General features: G+C 41.4%; 1 protein-coding gene across 1 annotated transcript; it reads left to right on the forward strand.

Annotated features, from left to right (window-relative positions):
• The first annotated feature begins 7,741 nt into the window (after positions 1 to 7,741).
• Positions 7,742 to 8,997, forward strand: ASCL4 (achaete-scute family bHLH transcription factor 4). The gene has a single exon (XM_061582781.1). It carries the CDS (start codon positions 8,228 to 8,230, stop codon positions 8,795 to 8,797), a length of 570 nt encoding a protein of 189 aa, XP_061438765.1. The 5' UTR covers positions 7,742 to 8,227; the 3' UTR covers positions 8,798 to 8,997.
• The last annotated feature ends 11,033 nt before the right edge of the window (positions 8,998 to 20,030 follow it).

Consider the following 20,030-nt stretch of genomic DNA (forward strand, 5'->3'; position numbering starts at 1 on the left):
GTTCCGCATCCAGGAAACAACTCCCCCTTCTCTTCCTCCTCGCGCGTCTCCGCCGCTCTTCTCGCCACTCGTCTATCCGCCCCTCGCTGCCTGCCAGAACTAGCTGTTTGCTCAGGCCTGCCCGCTTCTTCGTCAGCTGCACCTTCGCGGATGGCCCCCTTCTCTCCTCCCCCACCAAATTGCTGCCACGGTGGCGTTGCTATGCGTGCTTTTGGTGCTGGATCCTCGTGTTACCCAATTTACCGCCTAATCGTGCATGCGTCTACTCAGAAGTAAACCCCATATATCTCAATGGGGCTGACTTCCAGGTAAGTGGGTATAGGATTGCTGCTTCCTATACTCACATGGAAGTAAGGCAGCCGACACGCCATACCTTGAATGCACTTTTTCTTCCCTGGAGATTTTGTCACTGCAAAATCAGGATACCTGTCAGTAAGAAGAAAAAGGCAATTCACCGCGGTTGTTTCAGATACCTGTACATTTCAGAGAAAGATGACCTTGATGAGGCTGGCATCACAGATGCTGCTTTGACATTGCAGTTTCCCAGTTAAGCTCTTTAGATCCAAGATGGTGTCAAAAGATAAAACATCAAATCAGAAGTTGGTGACCAAACTATTACTTACAGGCTATCCTTAGAAAAGTACGAATATCACGTTACTCCTTGCAGTCACCATTAGGATGTGTCTAGGGATGGGGGAGAAATTGGATTCAGTTCATATTTAAAGGTGAACATACCCAATTCACACTGTCGGAAACAACATGCAAACCAAACACAGCAATCCTTTGAAATTCACACTGCTCTGATTTTTGCAGTGCAGTCCTCCAGCCAAGTAATGTGTACAAAAATGTATATACTAGGGAACTGTGTGCATATTAATGCATATATTAGTAAAATTAACATATAAAGTGCATTGGGAAAACTGCATACAAAAATTATTTATTAGGAGAAATTTGTATTAAAATGCTGACAAATTTTCATGATGACTTAAAAAAACACTCCAACTTAATTGACGTGGAAATGTGGAGATCTGAATTTAAGATTGGAAAAATGAGAAACTGATATCAACATATTCACCCATCCCTTCAGGTATGAATGATAAGCTACCCACAATCACTTACTGCCACACACCTTTGCAAATGGCAAATGCTACTTAAATCAATGCACACATTTCACCCAGAGCGTAACAACAAATCCCTCAAAATGTGGAGGTGTGCTTTTGTAATCTGATCAAATTTGCCACTGAAGTTTCAAAAGAAAGTGCCGTAAGAGAATGTCAGTGCTGAAAGAGACTTGTAGACATCTGACTGACTCTTTTGTCCTTAACAGGAAATGCAGGTAAAATCAAAACATTTTCATAACAGATTCATTCTTTGCCAAACTATCCGTTTCCTTTTGCACCATATAATCCCTCAAAATCATAGGTCTTAGCAAATGTTCATCCATTTTGCTACACATTCCAGAGATGGTCCTGTTCTCCAATCAGCCCTATTAATTTCTTCATAGATACGTGATAGACATAGATAGACAAAATCTTCATCCTATGAATGAAAACACTATAGCAAATGAAAAATGATAGTATGAGTAGGGATGAAAAATCTATTAATTTCAGTTTCTCTATTCCCTATTTTTCTAACCTTGACTTCAGTGAACCCAATTTGTGCATCAGTTTGCATTTTTTTTTAAAAATCCTCACAAAAATTTGTACACATTTTGCCTAGTATAGACAAATTTTTGCAAGCAATCTTCCCATATATATTGCATTTTAATGTTATTTCCATTACACCCTGATATCTGTATCGATGAAGCACAGATTATAAATATTTTTAATTAAATCGATTAAGAAATTGAGAAAGTGGATAGAGAAAAGTTCTTCTCCCTCTCTCATAATACTAGAACTCGTGGACATTCAAAGAAGCTGAATGTTGGAAGATTCAGGACAGACAAAAGGAAGTACTTCTTTACTCAGCGCATAGTTAAACTATGGAATTTGCTCCCACAAGATGCAGTAATGGCCACCAGCTTGGACGGCTTTAAAAGAAGATTAGACAAATTCATGGAGGACAGGGCTATCAATGGCTACTAGCCGTGATGGCTGTGCTCTGCCACCCTAGTCAGAGGCAGCATGCTTCTGAAAACCAGTTGCCGGAAGCCTCAGGAGGGGAGAGTGTTCTTGCACTCGGGTCCTGCTTGCGGGCTTCCCCCAGGCACCTGGTTGGCCACTGTGAGAACAGGATGCTGGACTAGATGGGCCACTGGCCTGATCCAGCAGGCTCTTCTTATGTTCTTATGTTCTTTTTTTTTCAATTAATTTTTATTCAAATTTTCAAAACCAAAACAATACAAAAAGAAAAAACACAAATCAATAACTAATACAATAAAAAAAGAAAAAATATAAAAATATTGACTTCCGATTTGTCGTAGTTCAGCTATAAATCTATAATATATAACAAGCCTGTCTCCTAATAGATTATAAAATCACCTTCCTCCAGCGGTTATCTTAATTGGTTTCAAATCTCATTAACATCATATCATTTTATTCTTCCACAAAAAGTCAAAGAGAAGTTTCCAATCCTTGAGATATATGTCCATCAATTTTTTTTCTAGATAAACATGTCAATTAATCCAACTCATCAAGTCTACTAAGTCCAGTAATTTCAAATCGCTCTTCTTCCATTATCCGTATTGGTTCCATCTTCCATCTTTATGCACCCAATAATCTTGCTGTCATAGTCATATAATAAGAGTCTGATAGGAATTTCCTTTATCACAGATATTTTCTTGCCATCAATTCCGAACGTATCACTGAAGTATTGTTGCAAAGCCGCATCTCTGTTCCTCTTTTTTACATGATACACTAGCACATCTCTTGAAGATTTTTCCATTGACACAAAACAGGGATTAATTCTGTTAACTTTCTCCATTTCAAGTTCCATCAAATCCTTCCAGTCCAGGAATATTTTTGAACCGATAATATCTTTATCTCCAATCTCTTCAATTCCTTCAGGGACAGCGCTGAGTTCCAAACCGTAATATTTGTCTCCAGGATCCATCACAGCCCGGAAATCCAAATCTTTTTCCATGTCCATATTTAATCCAATCTCCATAGTTTGAACCTTGCCTTTAATTTCTCTTTCATCCTTTTTTGGTTTTCCAGATCTATCTTTATTCTCCTTTCTCATAGAATCCTGAATTTCTTTCAGCTCCTGTCTCATTTCGACAAATTCAATTCTCAACGCTTGACTATTATTTCTCAGTTCTTGTTTTATTGACTTAATCCCATTCATTATTTTCTGAAACATGTCTAAAGATAAAGTCCCTTCTTGTACATCCATGATCTTCTTAATTGTCATTCTTAAAGCCAAAGGAACAAAACTCCTTCAATTTTCAATGTCCCAAGCAAAGAGCAGTTTATTTCTTTATCCAGTTACAAAGGAGTTAATCTTTCAAACCAACTGGTGTCACACTCTAGACAGCCCTTATCTCTTATATGCCCAGAAGTGCAAAAACAGCTTTAGTTCACAGCGTCCGAATAACTAGTAGCAGAAAGAATGAGCAGATTCGTCAAAAAAAAAAGTGGATCAGAAAAAATAGTCCCAGACATATATTACACAAAAGTCTTATAAATCAAAAAGATTTTTCTTTTCTCTTCCAATCAGAAACCCCTCATCTGTTGTAATCTTTATAATGCTATTTTCCATGTCAGCTTTTTGCAATAAAAAAAAGATAGGCTATTTTTATTTTCTTCCCCCTTAGTTCCGTGAGTAAAAGAGAAGGAAAGTTTTGACTCATCCAGGTTTTCTTAATTGCTGGTTCTTTGACAAATCTCTTTAGCTGTATAGATAAGAAAGTAATAAGCGTAGACAGGAGAATGCTTGCCTGTTAGTCCGTTTTTCTTTAAAGAAGAAAAAAAAATGGGTCACTAATTCAGCTGAGCTAGCTAGAAATCCTCGCTCCGTCCGAGCTGCTGGAAGACCTTCTTTCACAGACAATTCTGACGAATTCCAGTCTCCAACAATCACAACAAAGCTGTGTGGGAAATCTCACGTTTCTTCCTTATCTGGAAGAAATTATCCCCAGTCAAAAAAGACCCTTCTGACTGGATTTAAAACTGAAAAAGTTTCATCCAAGACGGGAGCCCGTCTCAGAAGCTGCACAGGCGGAGGGATCTTATGTTCTTAAGTTCTTATGTTCTTAATACAGGGGTACCTAACGTTCTTTGCACTGCAGCAGCCCTTGACTCAAATGAGGTTTGGAGACTTTGGGGAAAGAGTCTGTTTTCTAAACTGGAAAAGTCTAAACCCTACTTGCCTGGGATTAAGCCCAATTTAATTCAATAGGATTTACTTCTGATTAGACATGGTTAGCATTGTGCAGTGTATCAGGTAAATAACCCAAACTAGGTCTGGTCTGCATCTTGTGGAAACCACAAAGCAGCATTTGCTTGCTCCGTTGACAGCTCTGCCATGTGGCACCTGTAATGTGTACCACCTTGCAACTTTCCACCATCACATGGGAGTCTCCATGATGTGACCAAAACCTGGCTGCTAGGATGCCTGACGTTGGCATGTTAACTCTCCCTATGATAGCAGCAATTCTTAAGGTATGTCACAATATGATCCCAGGTGTAGCCTGGCATCTCCCATGTGGAAGCTGTTCCATTTAGCTTTCATATAACATGGTATGCAGTAATTCCATTTTTTCAGAAGGTTTGGCTGAACATATGTCTGTGTGTAAGGCCTGATTTCTTAAAAGGGTTTTATATATATGCAACAGAGAAATATAACAAAAAATAGATTTAAAAAATTCAATTATAGTAAAGAAGAATCCAAAACTAGTTTTGTTACAGTATGATATAGCTTTTCTATTTGTAACAGTCAGTTATAAAATTAACAACTAAATATCTATTTATTTTCTTTCCCTGGTATGGTCTGATTAAGTTAATTATGATTTAGATCACTGTGAGAGAGGAATCTACTGCTAACAGTTTACTAGGATTAGAAGCACAGCTGCCTTATACTGAATCAGATCACTGGCCCATCTAGTTCAGTACTGAGTTGACTGCACTGACTGGCAGCAGCTCTCGGGGGTTTCAGGCAGGAATCTTTTCCAACCCTACCTGGAAATACCAGGGGCTGAACTGGGGGCTTTTTGCGTGCAAGGCAGGTGTTTTGTCACTCAGTTACAGCCCTTTGGAGGAGACTGTGGAAAGAGTATGAACAGTGACATCCAGCTCCTCTGAAATAAATCAAAGATTGTTCCCCTTTCTCTTTTTGTTTTGTTAAACACAGCTAGGATTTCACCCAAAAAGAAGATTAGGCCATTAGGAAAACTGGAGGAAAGGGGGCCAAGATGTTTTAGCAGTGCAAATTTACTCCAAAATGTGCACCATTAACTTCAATGGGATTTACTCCTAAGTAAATGTGTATAGGATTGCAGCTTTGGAGACTTTTTTTTTAATATAGGGAAAAATTATCTGTTTTGACTTACCTTGTTTAGAGTAATATCTGACACAGTGAAATCACACACACACAGGGGTGTGTGTGTGTGTGTGTGTGTGTGTGTGTGTAAGTGTATGTATAAAACTGCCTGAAGAGTCAATTCCTGCTCCCTTTTCATAAGCAAGACATGACATGCCTAATGGGGCATTTTACACTCCAAAATAATTACATGAGGTTCTTGGTACAGACAGTGCTCTGCAAAACCTGTCAACAACACTTTCTCTCTGTACCTGTTGCAGAAGGAAGTGTTTGCCATAAAGAATATCATGGGATCATCATCTTCTCTAATCTCTGAAGCCAACACCTTTTCCCCATACAATTGTCTTTTGTTTCTTGCAAAGAGTGAACAATTTTTTTTAAAAAAATGAGAAGAGTATTTCTCTTGGTTGCAGAAATGTAGTGGTCCAGGGTCTCAGGGGGTCTTAGACACCTTACTTTTTTGGGAGCAGGTTCCCAGCAGGGTCCCTATGTCTCCAGCGCCCTATGAGCCAATCAGCATGAAAGTGGAGTGTGTTAGCCACTGAGATGAATCTTCTTACATGGTTCTGTGTTCTTTCCTGCTGATTGGAGCCAATAAGAGTGAAAGGAGGTGAGCCAGCCACTGAGAAGAGTCTTCTCAGTAGCTAACACACTCCCCTTTCATGCTGATTGGGTCCTATGGACATCTCTTGTTCTGAGAGAAGGTGCACATGGGAAGGATTGAGAAGTGTGGAGATGACAACAGAGAGCAAGTGAGTGATGAGATGTGGCTATGAGTATGGTGTGACTATCATGAAGGGATCCTGCACTTCTGAACTTGTCACTATTGCTTGGTTGTAGGCTAGAATTCAGCCCATGAGTAGCAGGGGAGCCCAGTTTCCAATAAACATGGGATGGGGTGGGAGTTTAATGGCTAGGAAGAGACTTTACACTATTGTCCTCAGTAGCTTCTGGCCTGGTGCCCATCGGGACTGGTGGGGCAGAAAGCAGGGAGCCCAACAGTTGGAGGAGCCAGAGCCAATGACTAGCAGAGCCAACTAATTCTGGTTTTGTCACCATCCTCCTCCCTACTGAGTTCTATAAGATGAACACTGAGGCTGAGGTGGAGGACCCTAGTTACAAAGGAGAATCCAGGGAGATGGTGGGGGACTGGCTGCGGTCAGACTGAGGCTGCTGGGCCAGTGCCCCATTAGCTCTAATGCGCCAGCCTCCAATGAGTACTGAAATGTATTATTATTGTTGTTATTGTTTATTATTTAAAGTATTTATAGTCCACACTTCATTGAATAGTTTCCATCCCACAGCTGAGAATAAAATAAGATAAAAGAAAAAAATATACAACATTTACAAAATCATATAAACAGGTTTAATAAACAAATTCACAATTCTGTCCAAAGGCAGGTGAGCAAAATTACAAGGACAAAAAGTAAAACTTCCAGTTTAACCTAGATAAAACAAACACAGGCCATTCAAATAGGTTCAACAAATAAAATGGTCTTTGGCAATAGCTCCCACTCCGTTTATCAGCTGTGGCAGCCCACTTTGGCTTTTGACTTCTGGCTAAATGCTAGGGAAGGCTTTGGAGAACAAGACCTCAGTCCAGCTTAAATTATTGGCACTACTAATCAATGGCTACTAGTCATGATAGCTATATTGCAGAGCGTGGAAAAGTTACTTTTTTCAGCTACAGCTCCCATCAGCCGAATCCAGTGGCCATGCTGGCTGGGGCTGATGGGAGTTGTAGTTCAAAAAAGTAACTTTTCCAAGCTCTGCTATATTGCCTGGAGTATAAGAGCCGTATGCCTCTGAATCCCAATAGCTGTGGATAATGAGTGAGAGGACAGAACTATTGTGCTTGTGTTCTGCTTGTGGGCTTCCCATAGGTATATAATTGGCCACTGTGCTTCCTTATTTCCTTCATAGCTGCTGCACAAACATACATGAATACAAAATAATCCTTCCTTTATGGTGTTTGCAAGGCACACATGCCTCATCTGACAGTTTGTAACCACAAGGGAGCACTCTTTCCCTTGATTTTATACATCTCAGACTTCTACTACCCCCTACCACACACACACACCAAATTAGTCAGGTAATGGTATAAGTTTGCAAACTTTTCTATAAGCTTCTTCAGTTCCTTTATAACTGCGGAAGCCAGAAAGGCTGTCCTTGCCTTTTGGATTTTGGTATAGAATGCCCTTGGCGAATTTTTCAGCTGACAGGAGATCCTTGCTTCTTGAGAAGGAGGAGCTCTGGCAACACTTGGCAGATGCCTGTAAACTTTTCAAGTTACCCATCCTTTTGGAGACGGGTAATATCAAAGGGCACTATGGATTACAAACATGAGGAGTGTTTACAGCCTGGAAGATTATTTATGTTTGGTTTTACCTCTATAGTCGCACATCCAAGCTAGGAGAAAAGGAACACAGGAACCCTCTCATTATCTTTTGAAATATGAAGATCAGAGGAAAACATGGGTTTAAAGTGTGGAGTGATGGTCCTAGAAGCCTGCTTATAAATTAGCAGTCATCCTGCCTCTGTAATAACAGATCCAGGAGCCGAGCTGATATCCAGACTTAAGAGTGGCATTCCGGAGTCATTATAACTGCTACAAACCTTGGGCATATACTACCACTCTGATCACCTGAAAGATAAATTGTGGACCAGAGCATCTGGCCCATTTGGGCTTCCCATCAATGGATTAATTCCATAGAGCTCGTGTTGGATATTTACATTACATTGCTTCAAAATGGAAAGTAATAACAATGATGGGCTACTGAACAGGATCTCATTCTCAGGGCCAGCATCCCTTGGGAGCAGCCACACCAATCCTCATGGGTTACCACTCGGAGAACCATTTGGTGTTCCTTTCCACTTTGATCCAACATACTGGGACCACCAAGCCTACGGTGGATATTCAGGAAGGTTCTCTTACCTACCCTTTTCTGGGTATGTAGGAGTCTACGACTACTCTTTTGAGCCTGCCTTCATTCAAAAGAGGAATGAGAGAGAGAGGCAACGGGTCCGTTGTGTAAATGAGGGCTATGCACGTCTCCGAGATCATCTCCCCAAAGAGTTTGCTGACAAACGCCTCAGCAAAGTGGAGACTTTGAGAGCTGCCATAACTTATATCAAACACCTTCAGAACTTGCTGGAACATCATCCTTTAGGGACAAATCCTAAGATGTCAGTCCCAGCTGCAGAGGCCCCAGCTGCTTCTGGTCTTAGTTTAAGAAGGGAATGCAACAGTGATGGAGAATCGAAAACCTCCTTAGCTTCATCTCCCGCTTACAGCGAATTTGAGGAAGTATGCAGTTAGGAAAACATCATCTTCCAAAATGGACATGTTCTTCAAGTCCGCCTTTTTATTATTACTGTTACATTTGTGTGGATTTTTTTCCAAGGGACAAAATTAGTCCCCAGCAAAAGGATGAAAGAGGTATCTTCATTATTTGAGATGACTGTTTCCAGTGCAATTCATTCTGAACAAAAAAAACACTACATTGTTCCTAATGTTTCCTTATTTATGCTATTAACAGTTGTTTGTGTGTGTGTGACAGAGAGAGAGCAGAGAGAGAAAGAGAGTTTATAACTTACATAAGTTTTAAAAATCTGAAACATTCTTCACTTTTTGTCTTTTGTCTCAGTCAAAGAGAACAATAAAACTTAAGTCAAGGAGTGAGTTTCAGGGCCTTTTTTGTCTCCTAATCATTCTCTTGTTCTCATGAGGATATTCATTTATATTATACTAAGGCATTCTTTCTGAATAGAAGATAACATATTGCCCCTGATCCAGATAAGTTTTCAAAGGGGCTCCTTTGCGCCCCTTTGAAAACTATGGGACTGAAGTCCCAAATATCTTGATTTCAATGGGACTTTCATTGTGATATACTTTTTCCATTGATAACAATGGGACTGAAACGTTCATTCCCATTCAGATTGGGGTGTTTGCATCCAAAGTGCTCTGGGGTTGGAAAATGTGAACAGAGATTCTATTACATTTTGTCAAGAGGTGATTCTTGAAGAAGAGATTCTATTACATTTTGTCAAGAGGTGATTTCAATAAATATGATGATAATTGTGATTATGTCATCCTTACAGATACCTAAGTAATAAGTGAAGGTCAATTAACAAGCAATCAAGTCCTGGTGTCCAATTTAGTCCCTTTTGGAATCAATTAACATTTTGCCATTAATTTCTGTTTAGCCGCAATTTCACTATAGGTAGTTCTAGTATAGATACATTTTGCTTCTGTTGCTTGTGCCTTGCCAACAAATGAGCTTATAAACTCAATTACTGTGATACTGTTTGATTCTCTCTCTGTGTGGGCATAAGGTATGTTTACATGCTAGCCTGTCAGAGTGAAAGAAGGAAAATAAGGGTTGTATTCAAGTCCTACACAAAGTAGACCCACTGAAATTAATGGACCTAAGTTAGTTATGTCTATTAACTTCAGTGGGTCTACTCTGAGTAAGACTAGCACTGAATACCACCCAATATCCAAATAGATGATCAAAAGTCTAAACAAACAAATTACTTGTATATAATTACACTAAGGGGGGCTGCTCTATGAGGGAGAGTCACAAAGTGAATTTGGATAAATAATTATTCTGGGTGATGAAAGTTCTGGGGAAAGAAAGGCAACTATGTTGTTATATGCCTTCAAGTTGATCAGGACTTATGGCAACCCTTTGGGCATTTTTATTATTTATTTATTTATTTATTATTTGATTTATATCCCACCCTTCCTCCGAACAGAAGCCCAGGGCGGCAAACAAAGCACTAAAATACTTTAAAACATCGTAACAATAAACATTATAAAAACATCATATTAGGAATAGCTGCTAAAATATAAAGCCTTAAATGTTACAGGTTAGTTTAGATGTAATGTTCCTGGTCTTACAAGTAATGGTGTGGATAACTAAGAACATACCATGAACTCATGCCCTCCCTCTCTCCTCCTCCTCCTTCTCCTCCCACTCTCTTTTCCTTGTGTGCTCAGATTAAATTACTTTTCAGCACAATCTATAGCTTGCTGTTATAGCCACACCAACAAACTAATTTGCACTTACCATCCAAGCCAAAACTGTAAACTAGGATCAAACCACGGCTTACAATTCTGACTTGGAGGCCAAGCACACACCATAATTTGCTGGTTGAGATGTTACAGCACAATATGGTTTGCAGTGAAGAGAAAGGAATGAATTAAATCTGAGATTATATGAGGAAGTGGGAGGAGGGATTGCACCATGGCATGGCATTAGATGCAAACCAACTGTAGAGCAGGTATGCCCTCATTGTGGGTTGGGAGCCTTGTGCAGATTGCAGTCCATCCATGTGAGAGGCTCTGTCTTGTATAGTTTAGAACAGAGACTTGCCACTTGTCCTCCACTCCTCCGAACTACACAATGGGATCCTTAGTGGACAAAAACCACATTTAGATTTGATTTCCTATACTCAGTGGGGTAGGTTTCCATTTACACAACAGTAGCTTGGGGGACAGCCATCAAACATGATCTCCCACAATCTTCAGATGTGCAGCTTATTGCCTTGACTACTTCATTACCATGATGTTGAATCAGATCTTGTTTAACAGGGGTGGGCTACTTGAAAACTTAAACTTCAGTTTGTGCCTACTGCCATCCCAGGCAAAATCCCTGTTTCTCATATATGCTCGAAAGGCCAACATGTTACCCCAAAGGCAATGCAGTCTGGTCCATTAGGGCAAATGGGGCACTTCCCCACCAACCTCAGTCTGCCCTCAGCCAGCCCTCACCTTCCTGCCTTCCTACTTACAACCAATCCAGAGGGTGGACCTGGCTGGCAGCATCTTCCTTCTCTGAATCTCAATGTTGCCCTTGTGGAATTCAGCAGGGAGGAGGATGGGGACAAAACTAGAATTGGATGGCTCAGCTTGTTTGGCTCTGCATCCACCTACTGCTGGTCTCCCTGCCTTCTATCCTACCAGTTCTAATAGGCATCAGCTGCCACTGCCCCAGGGTACATATTCTCCACTGTGCCTTTTCAGGCTTTTTGCTGTAGTGTTCTATCGACTATGATGTAGGAGTACATTCCAGTCCTCTTGTCTCTCTTTCCTAGTTTAACTCCCTGAAATACTAGTCCACATGTTAACAAATTGTCTAAAAACACATTTGCTGTTTGCTCAAAAAAGGCTAGCTCTGGCTATGAGTCTCATTCCGTTTCATTTTTCATTAGTAACTGGTAGATATATTCAGTTTTGTAGCTTCCATGTCCTGGGCAGCATATTTTGTTGTTCAGGGAACGAAAGGAGTATGAACAAACCATGTCTCATGAGGAACAATTGAAAGAGTGGGCACGTTTAACCCAGTCAAAATGAAGATTAAAGGGAAACATGAAAGCTGGCTTTGAGGACTGTCAGAAGATGGAACAAATTTGTTCTCTGTTGCTCTACAGAGCAGAACTGGAACAGATGGAAATTTCAGGAAAGTAGCTTTTAGCTAAACACAGTGGAGGCTGATCCATTAGGGTCCCTGCCTTCCGCCCCGCCAGTCCAAATGGGCACAAGTTACCAGTGGCTAAATGTTAGGAGAAACTTCCCAACAGTAAGAGCTATTCAACAGGGGAACAAGCAGCTTGGAAGCCAGTGAGCTTTCCTTTCCTTCATTTAAGCATTTGAATCTCTCAAATGTGCACTTTCTGAAACAATATGAGAACTGAAACACAGCTATCCTTTGAAATTGATACATCTGAATTTTGCAACATAGGGCTGGTTCACACGGAGATTTAATGTGAGATGGCTGCTACTTGCACCCCCTTTTAATTCACAGAGTTTACATGATGTTGCAGACAAAGGGAAGGTGTGTCACTGCTTTTCCCTTTAAATCTGAATCAAAGCAACCCGCTGATAATGCGATAAGTGAAGGAAAAACCGTCTCCGCTTCGATGCACTCCTCCCATGTAAGCTCTTTTCTCTGATGTTTTTTGCTAGGGGTGGATCATCACTTCAGATACTCCCCTTTCTCCACCCACTAAACTCTCCGTTTTACTTGCGGTGGCTCAGGAAGCCACTTTCAACTGGTTGCTCCTTAACTGCTGCAGCCCTCCTTTTTTTCACCTCTTACTCGCCCAGTAAACTGCCTTCCTTCACTCCTGTTCTTTCGAACTCTTTCCACCCAAACTCCCTCGGGCTTTGCAAAAGCAAAGCTGAACTGCCCCTGTGACTTTCCCACACTGTGGGGGTGGCGGCAGCTATTATTCATTGCATTTTCTCTCTCTCTCTCTCTCTCTCACACACACACACACACACACACAACCGTCTCTGACTACCTATTTTTTTTTTAAAAAGGAGGAAAGGGTTTTACTAGGAATAGGAGGGGGAGTCTAGTCAGGGTCATCTCAATTTCATGCTGAGACGCTCTCCCGGCTTCAGCTTTTAAGCCCGAAAAGTCATGGGGATTGCACCCTGTGATGTTCCTGCTTATAGTGTAAATATGGTAAGTGCTGTTTATATAGAAGACATATGGTAAGTGGAGTTAAAGAGGAGGGGCGAGTACGTGAGCAGTAGAATGCTGGATGATTGGCTGAGTGTTTGAATGGCTGGGAGTATAAATGGAAGAATGACAGTTGAATCTGGGTGGATGTTGGGAGTGTGGAGAAAGAGGTGTTTGAGGGTGGAGGTCAGGAGTGTGGAGAAAGAGGGAGTTGGAGTTCTGATTAATAATAAGTCAAGTACAAAACAGGAATATATGAAACCATACGCTTGTGAAACATTCTAAAACTATTCTTGTTATTTCTGATATTTAATAAATACTTATTTGGTTTACCAAAGACCTGATCCTTGGCTGGGGGATATACATACCAGAAGGGAGGGCAAGGTAATTACCAAGGCTGAACAGAAACAGTATCTAATGGTGGCAGCGGTGAAGGGAGGAATAATAACAATTCAAGTATCCAGAGCAACCCAGAGTTGTATGCGTTTATAAAGATACAAGGGGGTTGGGAACAGCATAAGCACGCAGTCACAAAAGTAACCAGCTAGAGAGAGACTCAGGCAAAGTCTCTGGGAGTATTGGTTATAGGACGTGACTGGTGGTGCTGCCTAGCAGGGGGATCTAGTGAGATCTGTGCTAGAGCGGAGTGAGAAACCATATAAAGGACGGTCCGGACTGGTGGTATCCCTGGTGGTGCCTAGTGAAAGGCAGTAGCCACAAGCAGGTGGGAACCTGACAGGGAGAACCAAGGAAGGACGTCACACACACCCCACTCCATTCTAAGTTCCATACACCCCATTACCGATGTGACAGAAGGCGTGCGCACACATGCATGCACACCCCCACTAAAAATTGCATTTCATAAGTACTTAATAAAAAGGGTTTTGCTATAAATATGTCAGGAGGAAATGAAACTGACAGAATAAAGTTTTTCATGTAAATTGCACCCCCATGCTCTCCTGGCTTCAGCAACCCCCCTCCCCTTCTCCATTAGCAATACTCTGAAGAGAGCAAACATGTAAATGTGGGAGCAGGGCTACAAGGAAACAGCGATACTAAAATATGAATGGAAACCACAGATTGGAAGGTAGTGGAAAACAGCGGATTGGAAGAGTGTGTGAACGTTGAAAATCTATCACAATGGGAAAAGCTTCATCTTTAATATGAAGTTTAGCTCCTGTGTGAATCAGCCCATAGTTCTCCAACCAAACAATGGTTACAAAAATGCACTGTATTAGAAGAAATGGCTTGCAAAAAATTGTACATTAGTCAAAACAGCATACAAAAATGGGTTTATTAAGAGAAATTCGCACTAAAATGCTGAAGAATTTTCATGTGAATTTTTTTTAAATTGCAAAATTGCTGCAGAAATCTGAAGAACTGAATTTCAGACTGGAAAAATGAGAAATGGAAAGAACCAAAATGGACAGATCTTTCCATCCCTAGTGTCTACCAGATGACCTCTAAGGACCCTTCCAACTCTAAAATCCTATGATTCTCTGAAGGTTCCCAGAGTTAACATGGTCACATTTAAAGCACATGGCTTCCCCCCCCAAATCCTGGGAACTGTAGTTTGTTATGGGTGCTAGGAATTGTAGCTCTATGAAGGGTAAGTTACAGTTCCCAGGATTATTTATCATATGGCCTAAGAGGGATATCCGTACTACATCTAGTAAAGCATGGCCCATTTGTTTTAAATAAACCAGTGGAGACTGGTGTCGATGGGGCAGTGAATCCGGTCCAGGTTTTAGTCTGAACTTTTAAAGAGGTGTCCAAGGTGCTGAAAGCTCCTCAAAAGTTCAGACTAAAACCCAGAGCGGATTTACTGCCCCACCGACATCAGAGCCACCAGTCTCCACTGAAAGTAGCCTATGTGTACTCTCAATTATTTCAGTGGAAATAAAACTGGCTTAAATCTGTGAATTGCACCAAATTGTTTCCAGAAAGATAGATATACTACTCTGTTGTAGGAAAGAGAGTTGTGGCACCTTAAAGTCTCAGGGCCAAACTAGACATGAAGTTGGTGCAGGATTTTAAAAAATGCAAATAGTATTGGCTAGGGTGTTCGGATGGGGTGGGAAAGAGAGACTGATAATTAATGGTATCACTGCAGATATGGAGAAGGGAATTTAAGCATTTCCTCCTGCTTCAGTGCTGAGGAAAATCCCTGCTCTCAAGCTAGTATTTGAACTGGGAGGAAATCTCCCATTGGCACCATTGCAAGACTCTTTATTGTTTTTGTAGCCCAATTCAGTTTAAACTTTTAGATCAGGTAGAGAGAGTGAAATTTTAGCGATTCTCCACAATCTGGTTGCAAGTCCACAGGAGAGACTGAGGTCATATCCACACCATAAATTTAAAACACATTTATACCACTTTAATAGTCATGGCTTTCCCCAAACAACCCTGGAACTGTAATCTCTCCCTCACAGAGCTACAATTCCCAGCACCCTTAACAAACTACAGCTCCCATGATTCTTTGGGAAGAAGCCAAGTGGTTTAAATGTATCATGTGGATGTGGCCTGAGGCTCAATAACATGTACATTATGATAGGTGCATGGGCACCACTGTGACCCACATCATCCCCTGTGTCTCTGCAATAACTTGTAATTTTTTAAAAAAGAAATGCATGCTGGGACATAATCACGTTAGTGATTCTCCATCCCCTGAGGCAACAGCTAACTAAACCAAACAAGGAACAAGGGGAAACAAGTGTGATGGCCTCACAGCATGAATTTTTCTCCAGCTAAGCATTATTAAAAAGATGTGGGACTAGTGGTGCTTGTGCATATGTATCACTATAAGGTGGAGTTTGGGCCTGAGAACCTGTGACGCCCTTCCCTGGCTCTCCCTGTCAGGTTCCTACCTGCGCGTGGCTACTGCCTGTCACTAGGCACCACCAGGGACTCCACCAGTCCGGACTGTCCTTTTTTATTGTTTCTCTCCCCGCTCTAGCACAGATCTCAACAGATCCCCCTGCTAGGCAACCACCAGTCACGTCCCAATACTAGTATTCCCAGAGACTCTGAATACTGGTATTGTTATTCTCTTCACCGCTGCCACCATTTGTTACAGTTTCCCTTCAGCCTTGGTCATTACCTTACCCTCCCTTCTGGTCTGTGAAACCCCAGCCAAGGATCAGGCCTTTGGTAAACCAAATTAAGTATTTATTAAAGATAACAAAGCTAACAAGATTAACAAGATTTCTTCTTAAGGCACATAAGCATATGGTTTTACTCAATACTAATCCGAACTCCACCCCCCCTCCTTCTCCACTCTCTCCTGGTAAACCACTCTCTCAAACCCACCAAACAACCCACTCTTTCTCTTCTCCCCCCAGATTCCACTCTCACTCTTCCTTTTATATGTTCAGCCATTTTAAACACTCAGCCAATCATCTAGCATTCTACTGCCCATTCACTCCCCCTCCTCTTTCACTCCACTTACCATGTATCTTCTAAACAACCAACACTTACCATATATACATTAATATAGGAACATTGCTAAGCATTATTAAAAAGATGTGGGACTAGTGGTGCTTGTGCATATGTATCCCTATAAGGTGGAGTTTGGGCCTGAGAACCCACCAGGGGTGTAGTCATCCAGAATCCTGAGGGGACTTAGACCCCTTTCTTTTTTGGAATCCAGCTCCCTATGTCTCCAGTGTCCTACAAGCCAATCCTCATGAAAGGGGAGTGTGTTAGCCGCTGAGAAATGTCCCAATGAGTGTAAATTGCAAGCAAGCCTTTATTAGTAAGGCTGCACAAAGCCAAGACAAGTTGTAGAGATTGAGAATTCTGTAACTGCAGAAGAAGAGACAGTGAATCCTGATCATAGCATCTCATCTACATCATCAAGCAGTTTGGTAGCATCAGGAGATAAATTTGTAGACACTAAATCCAGTAATTCAAGCAATATATCTGATGGTGAGAAAGAACAGTCAAATGGTAGCAGTGACAGAGAAGCAGAAAGCAGTACATAGAGCCCCGCTTTTTGGCGGCCCACTTTTCAGCGGCCCACTAATATGGCGGCTTTCAATTAGAGTAAGGCCCCACTCATACCGTGCTTGTTCCGCTTTTATGGCATTTTTCGGGCGTCGGGCACCATTTTATTGACGGAGTTCTGCTTTTCGGCGGGTTTCGCTTTTAGGTGGGGGTCTGGAACGTAACCCGCCATATGAGTGGGGCCCTACTGTATTCAATCCTGGCCAGATTATTCTATACTCTTAGAAGACTGTATATTCTTCAAAGGGGTGTGGCTGTTAGGGGGCGTGGCTGTGACTATCTTTAAGGAACCCTACACGTCTGAATTTGCCACTACACTAATTGAACCCACACACAACTTAGGTCCATCCACACTATACTTTTAAAGCAGTCTTATACCACTTTAACAGTCATGGCTTTCCCCAAAGAATCATAGGGGAACTGCTCGCTGCTGTATTCATAAACAGTGTAGCTCAAGTCAAGAGTGGTAAAAGGGTGGGGTTCTACCACTGTTTCCATGCATTATGTCTAAAGTGAGGATTCTAATTTTCATGACTTTGTGTGCAATACTAAGTGTGGTGGTTATTTTGGATTAATGTGGATTATGGCCACACCACACCATACATTTATTCCACTATTAATCCACTGTAAACAGTCATGGCTTCACCCAAAGAATCTGGGAACTGTAGTTGTTAAGGGGGCTGAGAGCTGCTAGGAGACCCCTTATTCCCATCTCAGAACTACAAGTCTCAGAGTGGTTTAACAGTCAATCCCCCTTCCCAGGGAACTCTGGGAATGGTAGCTCTGTGAGGGGAACTGGGGTCTCCTAGCAGCTCTCAGCCCTCTTCACAAACTACACTTTTCAGGATTCTTTGGGGGAGGCCATGACTATTTAAAGTGGTATAATGATGGAATAAATGTATGTTGTAAATGTGGCCTTCATAAGATTGTGTACATGGCATGAGCTGCATTTCACACTGAAAAGCAGTTCTGAAATGCCCTTTTATCTATGACTAATGCACATTTACCTGCAGAAACGCAACAAGGGATGCTGTGAAGCCAAATTGAGAGTGAAGGGCCATAACGATGAAAAGCTTTGGGCAAGTATAATTATAATAGTTATTCATTACTGTAGTAGTAAAAGAGTCACAAACCGCTATGCCTGATGGCAGTGGAAGCTCTTGAGCAGGGGTGGGGAAACTTTTTCAGCCTAGGGGCTGCCTCCCTTCTGGGCAGCCTTCCGAGGGCCACATGCCAGTGGTTGGAGGGGCCAGAAGCAAAAGTGAGTGAATACAGTTTTTACCTTTGTAAAGCAGACTGGTTTAGAGGCACATTGGAATGCTTCTGTCTGTTCTCCATCCAGGCAAGCATTATCAGAATTCAAGCCAGGCAAAAACCACTCATGGAGGGCGTAAAGAAAGGTCGATGAGGGGTGTGGCCTAGGGAGAGGAGTTGTGACTAGGGAGGAGGTAAGGCCTGGAGGACCAGTTGGAGAGGTCTGGAGGGCTGCATTTGGCCCCGGTGCCAGGTTTCCCCATACCTACTCTTCAAGATAGATATAGGCAATAATCCTGGCTACATCGTTTATACGCCAACTTGTACTACTTCTTTGCCACATGAAAGGAATCCCTTGACTCTGATCTAGGGCCAGCACGTACTAGCTGTAGGCGTATAATATACCAACCTTTTCTGGATGTTGTCTTGGTTATATTTAGTATGTTGTGTGAGCATTGTTTGTTAGCCTGAAATCTAAAGTTTGGAAAGGGAAGACTGATCTGCGGTTGATCTGCCTCATGCAATGCCTCTGAGCACTGGGATGGCAATGAGGGCAGAAGAGAAATCCTTTTCCATTTTAAAAATAAATAAATTCTTTCCCTCCCATTGCTTCCAAAGGAAGGGAAATAAATTAAGAATGTAAAAACATGAGAAGAGATCTGCTGGATCAGGCCAGTGGCTCATCTAGTCCAGCATGACAGTGGACAACCCAATGCCTATCGGAAGTCTGCAAACTGGAATACCTGGCTTGGAGGTAGGGGTGGAAAGATCTGTCAGTTTTTATTCTCTCAGTGTCACATTTTTTCAGTCTTAAATTCAGTCCTCCACATTACTGCAGCAATTTGTGGTTGGTTTTTTTTTTAAAAAAAATCCTCATGAAAACTCTCTAGCATTTTAGTGGGAATTTCTCCTAATAAACACTTTCTGGCAAACAATTGCTCATCATATAATGAATGTTTGTGTTATTTTCACTCATATATTATTTTTTATGTACACTTTCCCCTAACATAAGCATCTTTTTAAGCATTATTTGTTTGGTGAACTGCATTGCAAAATTCAAATAAATGCGGATTTCAAAGGATGGCTATGTTTTGGTTCTCTTATTGTTTCAGAAAGTGCAAATTTGATAGATTTGGCTTGAAATGCAAACTGAAGCAAATTTCTTACCCATCCCTACTTGGAGGTACATTTGGGGACTGAGAAGACTATGAATCCAACCCTTCCCATGGCTTGCCCCCCAATTGTCCCTTTGCATGCCCACCTTTTTGGCCCTAGCAATGTTGCAGCATTGACTTGGTAGAGCATGGGCCATGGAAGTTTCCAGAGTTGTAGGGAATGGGAATTCAACACTTGATTTTCCTCTCCAAGATCAGAGCTACCTCTCCACTCCCAGAGAGGGAAATTCAATGCTTCCTATGCCTTCTAGGAGCACCCGCATTACCCAAAGGGAATCAGATTGGTGGGACAAATAAACAATACTTAAATAAAAGTATATGTGTATAATAAACAACATATACATTGCAAGATTTTAGGAAAATTCTGGCTATTGGTTGGTTGAACTTTAATAGAAACATTCAGAGCACTTCCAGACTTTTGCTATTTTTGTGTGGCATTCAATCATATATTGGCAAATTCATGTTGCACAATTATAGATGCTTGGGAGGTTCTTTTTGCAATAAGAGACAGGAAAATGCACTGGAAAGTGGAGGATAACAATTGTTTGATGCAACATTGTCCAACTTCCCCACAACCAAATCTTGCTGAGTGCTCACTAAATAGCCAATGTCATTTTAGCCTCCCTGCAAACAAATTAGGATGAAT

The sequence above is a fragment of the Rhineura floridana genome, chromosome 8 (genome assembly GCF_030035675.1).
Source record: "Rhineura floridana isolate rRhiFlo1 chromosome 8, rRhiFlo1.hap2, whole genome shotgun sequence".
Classification (NCBI taxonomy): domain Eukaryota; kingdom Metazoa; phylum Chordata; class Lepidosauria; order Squamata; family Rhineuridae; genus Rhineura; species Rhineura floridana.

Excerpts from the sequence above, each read along its gene's own strand:
- ASCL4 (XM_061582781.1), top strand. The coding sequence starts at position 8,228 with ATGGAAAGTAATAACAATGATGGGCTACTGAACAGGATCTCATTCTCA.